This window comes from Brassica oleracea, chromosome C6, assembly GCF_000695525.1.
Source record: "Brassica oleracea var. oleracea cultivar TO1000 chromosome C6, BOL, whole genome shotgun sequence".
NCBI classification, from domain to species: domain Eukaryota; kingdom Viridiplantae; phylum Streptophyta; class Magnoliopsida; order Brassicales; family Brassicaceae; genus Brassica; species Brassica oleracea.
In genome coordinates this window covers 26686446-26692888 of record NC_027753.1, presented here as the reverse complement: position 1 = coordinate 26692888, position 6443 = coordinate 26686446, and the positions used below count along the sequence as shown (strand labels likewise).

At 30.2% G+C, this 6443-nt stretch overlaps 1 protein-coding gene across 1 annotated transcript; it reads right to left on the bottom strand.

Moving 5' to 3' along the window:
• LOC106299294 (gibberellin-regulated protein 1-like) lies at positions 1–710 on the bottom strand. The gene is made up of 3 exons (XM_013735405.1): positions 573–710; positions 453–492; positions 1–362 (listed from the first exon to the last, which is right to left on the bottom strand). Exons 1-3 carry the CDS (start codon positions 645–647, stop codon positions 181–183), a joined length of 297 nt encoding a protein of 98 aa, XP_013590859.1. The 5' UTR covers positions 648–710; the 3' UTR covers positions 1–180.
• Between the last annotated feature and the right edge of the window lie 5733 nt (positions 711–6443).

Here is a 6443-nt window from a genome sequence, read left to right as displayed (position 1 = left end):
AAAGCAACATAACTTTATATAGAAAATGAAAAAATACAACGAGATTATTTCACCAAACGAATAAAAATCAAAAACTTACAACAAACAGACCAATTAATAATACAGTACCACACATACAGGCATACGCCGACAAATTCTAGCAAACGACATTGAATTGAATATCCGCAGCAACTTGAGTACTTAAGGGCACTTGCGGCGACCACCGTGGGTGGTGAGGTTAGCGTAGCACTCGCACTTGTCGTGGTTCCCGTAGGTGCTAGGTGGCACACAGTTGCACCTGGCGCAACAAGTCCCGCACGCTCTGTGACAAAGGTTTGGTCTACTTGAGAGCTTGCACCGTGCTATACAGGCACTTCCACAATCTACGTACATAAACGTTATTAATCTTACTAATTAGACGTTAATTAAAATATAAAGTTTTACGTGTGTGCGTATAAAGGTGATATTTTTACCAATTTTACTGCCGTAACCATCCTTTTTGTTTGAGCTTTCCTAAATGGATATTCGGAAAACGATAAATGTAAGAAGCATGTTAAAAAAAATATTGAGTATTTGTGATTAAAGATACATACCACATCGGCCTCGACGAGTTGGAGAACAAGAAGAGATACGAGAAGAGAAGCAACAAGAGCTTTTGAAATAGCCATAATCCTCAAAGGAGATGAATATTATATGAGAGAGAGCTAGCTCAATGAAGATTATACTATGTGTTTTTGAGTTGTTGTGTCTATTGAGAACTTGGAGGCCTTCTATTTATATCCCTGATTTCCATGGATAGTCGACCCCATACATTGGTCGAGACTATTCTTTTGTTTTATTTATTTCTTATAGAATAATTTTTGCCTTTTTGGGATAAATGAAATTGCCTTTCCGAATTTCAGAATTCGATAGGATATGGTAGCAAGTAGCCAATTAACACTTTAACACAGTTATTGATGATCATGAGAAAATCAGAAAATAAAACAAATTATACGCAATGCTTTTAGTTGTAGTTCTTTAAGAGAAAAGTCATTTGTAATTTTTACAGCAATTATATATATTTTTTAGTAATTATGTTTTTAACTATAAATGGCCAAGAGATGAAAAGATGGTTAATTAATCACCCAAATATTAATTATGTAACATTGGTTAAATGACAACTTTGAGGAATATGCTTACGTGTTAAGCTGAAAGCGCTCTTCATCTTTTTTTTAATTGGACCGACTTTACCATGATTATTAAAATAGTAATATTAAATAGAACACTCAATATTTTACCATATGTCATCAATTTCAAATATAAAAATAAATAAATATTAAACTCTTTACTTTGATGTTTGGTCATTTAATCTATTTTTTTTGGTCTAAGGTCATTTAATATATTAAAAATAAAACCATGAATATCTTTATAGAAAGAAAGACTGAAAAAGGAAGATGAAGCCGGAAGAATTCCTGTAAATTTTATATATTTGTATAACAGAACAGTTTGAGTAAAATTAAGTTGCATAACCTATTCTCTCTTTTTTTCGTTTTACGCAACATAAAATGATTTCATTCTTTCATTGAAGATCTGAAAAAGAAGGTTATGCTTTTAGTTCAGCTCATTTGAATTTTTTTTCGTTTAGTATATATTTTAAGAATCTATAAAATAGACTGAATAAAATTAGATTATATTACGTTTTTATAAACTTAAAATTAATTAAAATGAAGTAAACAAAAAATAAACTCAATGTTAAACAATTACCACCATCAAATTACTAAAATAGAAACAACAAGAAATATTATATAATATTTCGTGTCCTCTCTATGCTTTATTAAATTTGAAATATATTTTTACAAGCAGAGAAAAAAATTGCAAATACATAATTGATTTTAAATTGCAAGTATGTTATTATTTTACGTATTTCACTCTGGTGCGGGGTTTATCAGTTAGCAGCATAGTAATGTTTAGGTGTATATTTTACAAAAAAAAAAAAATGTTTAGGTGTAAATGCGATATATTTTTCTTTAAGTGGGTCGGTTGATGCGTATAAAAGTTGTGCGTAGGCGGAGAAGAGAATATAATATATTGGTGGGAAAATAGGTTGTACTATTCGTGGTCTCTTTATTTACAAATGATTCGGTATATGTTTTCTCCACCATATTTTTATCTATAAATTATTTGAAATTCTTGTTTTTATGTTAATATTTCTTAAGAGGTCAAAAAACTAAAAGCCAATGTATTACTGTATAAGTGTAGACTTCTACGTTTCCGTATACATAAATGGATTCTGTTTATATACCTCATGTTACAGCTTGCACTTCTTCTTAGTTATGACCCACTACTCTTCTTGCGTATACTTTCTTTTGTTTTAAACAAGTTTCGTGATCACTCTTTACGATTTGTTTTAACACAACTATTTGTATTTTTACTGTCTACTATTCGCTGTTTTTTTTCTGTATATATTGATACAGTTTAAACTAATTTTTATGATCTGGTTTAAATTTTGACTTTTTTTTGGGTTGGAAAGTGAATGCTCCTCCTTTAACGAACCAAAATAGTAAATGCGTTTATGTTTACAAGAAGCTCACAGAGCTCGCAATTTAAGAGAATTTATAAAGACGAAGCAAAGAATGAATCCACTAGGGAACTAACTTTATCAAGAGTCGGTTTGTTAACCAGACCTTCAAACAGTCGATATGTATGCTTTTGTGAACCTGGCCTGCCCAAGGGGTTGAGTTTTGACGTTGTTATTCATATATCCAAGACCATGTTTAGAGAAACTTCATTGAAAGAGTTCTCAATTTTGAGTATCTCACACCAATTAATAAGTACAATTATGTTTTAGAAATTGTGAAATATTCATAATTAAGAACAACTTTTGCAATGAAACGGTTTTTAGAGCATTAGCATTGGTTGAATTTCTCAATGGATTTTTTCAATAAAATAAATGATTTAAATTAAAGACAAAAGAGAGAAAATGTGTTTTTTTCTTTCAGATACACAAACACATTTTTGAAAGACAATTGTTACACATGTCACTTTTATACTAATCTATAATTTTAAATATGTAAATTTACTGTCAAAAAAATCTAGTGAAATTTTAACCAATGCTAATGTTCTTAGAGTCATAATTAGAATCTAGCAAAAAAAACATCGAGACAATGGAAATCAAATCCCGAGAGTTCCGAAATAGTTAGAAAGACAAAGGAGAGGAGTGAAAGTGAGAGGTCACGGATCGTCTGTCTTGTGAGTTAGTTCTGTGTATGGCTTTTTCCACCGACCTTATCGACTCCAGACGAACCCAGTGCCGTCTTAACCAATATAATAGCCCTGACCAAAACACAGAACATAGACTTTTTTATAAATATTTTCAATATTTTTTTTGACTGCATTTCTTTTAACTTGAACTCTAACACCTGAAACTAGTGTTTTGAAAACTAGATCGGACCGGCCGGCTGGACCAGACCGGCCGGCTTGACCATACCTGCCGGTCGGACCGTGACTCGGCCATCTATTCGGTTCCGGGTTATACTAAAAACCGGATTTGAGTTAAATTGGCAAATCCGGTCAAAAACCGGTAAAACTCGCTAAAACCAGTGATCAAGATCGATATTAAAATCTTTTTTTAAAAAATTCAAGTATTTTTTTTTAAACTGCAAATTTTAAAAATATTTCATAAAAAATTCATATTGTTTTCTAAGTATCTATCTAAATAAATTATTTTCATTATTTTATATTATTTTTAAAAAAATTATTTTTGTTTTCGTATCATTTTTAGATTTTAATAATTATATAAATTTTATAAAAATAATTTTATGTTATACATATAATAGTTACTTAATATAAAATTTAATTAAAATTTAAAATCCAGTTGAACCAGTTGGACCGGTCCGACCATTGATCTAGTTACAATGGCGAATCAATGTCGGGTCCGGTTTTCAAAACACTACCTGAAACAAATAGAAAAAAATATCTCAAAACTAATGGTGAATGTACTTATTTTTTATTGTTTTGTCTTGTAATAAATAAATTTGATTTAGTTAATTATGAATCTTTTTGATAATTTAACAGATTGAAATAGATCTTTAAAACAACACAAAAAATATTTGGACCCATTGATCCATGGCAAATGTCCATGTTGCCATGGATAAGCACCATACCGCACGCACACTACACACAGTCTATATCATAGACCATAGACCATAGTCATCTAATTTAATATAAATAATTGAGTCAACATATAGAATTTGTGTATGCATGAGAATGTCACTTCAATTATCATGGATACTACGTTCTGCGCCTTGCACGGAATAAACTTTATATACAAAAATTATTTTATGTATTATATTTTTTTTACATATTATGAAATAATAAATATATACTAAAAAATTAAAAATAAGTAACTATTACACATATAATTAAATAGTGCGAACATATTTATAAATCTAAACAATATTTGTTTTCTATTTGATAGGATATATAATTAACTTTAAATGATATTAATATATATAGTATATTTTTAATATTAATGTCTATTAAAAGATGTTTTCTACTCATATTGTTTTTTGATCATTTGTTTCTTTTATAACAAAAACTTCAAATTAGTGATAACAAAATTTTCATTGTGGGATTAATTGTTTCACTAATTTATATTTTTTTAAAAAAAATACGTTGTCAATGTTTGTTCACAGCTTTTACCAAAAAATATTGTTCAAAATATATTTCAAAATTAAAATATTTGTGTATTTTATGTGGTATATAGTTTAATTTAAAAAATATAATATATATATATATATCTTTAATCTTAATAATTAATTAAATTAGACCTTTTACTTATTAGATTTTCTAATCATTTGTATTTTGTCATAAAAAAAATAAATCATGGATCATAAAATTTGAATGTGAGACTTTTAAGAGTTTTAGTAATTTATGGTAATTTTTAAAAATTCAAAATATAAAATATACAGAAAAATCTAAATTTTTATTATTTGTTAATGTGGTTGTTTAATTTATTTTAATAGTTTAATATTAAACAAATATAATAGAAGATGTATTAATTTTTATCGAATCTTTATTATTCAAAATCATTAATTATCATATATACTTTAGTCACATTAGGTAATTTCATAATTTTTGTTTAAGGAAATAATAAAGACCATTAATAATTAATTTATGGTTAGTTTAATGAAAAATTTATTATATAATTATATGTACCAACCTATTTTTCTAATGATTCGAAATGGTGAAAACACATAACTAAAAAAAATGGTAATGTTTCTTATTAATATACAGGGAACACACGTTCGGTAGTCGTAGTCCGATCCTTCAAATCGCTAAGTCAAATCAATGAATATAAAAACTTGCCGTAAGGGAGACTAGAAAAAAAGGAGAATACGATTAAAAGATTTTTTTTTAACCTAAGAATCATTAAACTAATTAAAACAGGTTCAGCTACAAAAAAAAATTTAAAACAAGTGTTATATATAAATTGATTGATGTCCACAACCGTATTAGAGGCCCAAACCGCAGGAGAGAGAGAGGAGAGATAGTCGGCCGAATATGAGAGAGAGGCGGCCAAGAGACTTTCCATTCTTCTAGTTTTCCTAATTTACTTATGTTTATGATTTGTAATATTTCCTATTCTTGTATTTCCATTTATCTCTCTTGTAACCCTTATATAAAAGAACACTTATTCATTAATAATACACAGAACTTACAGATTCTAAATCCTAAGTTTCACAACACGTTATCAGCACGAAAGCCTCTAAAACACCCTGAGCCTAAAAACCAAATCGCAAAACCCTAACCCTAATCTACCCGGTGATTCAAACCCGACGAACCCTAATCCGTTCGCATCTCCGTTCTAGCTCGCATCCGACGATCAGCCCCAGCCCCTAGGCGTTCCTGATCCTAGACGACTTCAGCCTCAGCTCGCGTTCCCGGTTTGCTCCAGCTCGTTCGCGACAGACGACCAAGGCGTTCCCGAGCCGACGTTCGAAACCCGATAGGAGTTGGTGCGTGTTTCCGATCCAGCAAGGACAACTCGCGACATCAGCCTCAGTCCGTCCGCAAACAGCTCGATCCAACATTAGCCAGCTCGCGATCCGATAGGAGCCGACTCGCGTCCCGTTCGTGTCCAGCTCGCGGTTCTCTCTTGGTGGTCCGGTTTCTACAATCTACTAACCTAAGGTAATTCAAATTCTAAGAACATGAATCGAATCTGGTTGATTGCAAAGAATGAAACCCTAAAATATAATTTCTAAGATAAAACCATAGGACAATAGATCAAAACCCTAATGAGTAAATCGAAGCTCTATAAGTTCGATCCCCAAACCCTAAAACGAGATTGATCCATTGATCAATTAAAATCAAAGCCTTAATGGTTTTGAATCTCAAATCAAATTCCTTTGATCTAAGATCAAATTTTCGGAAATCCTAAAACCCTAATTCGAAAAATATTGATTGATTAAAACTTATTGATT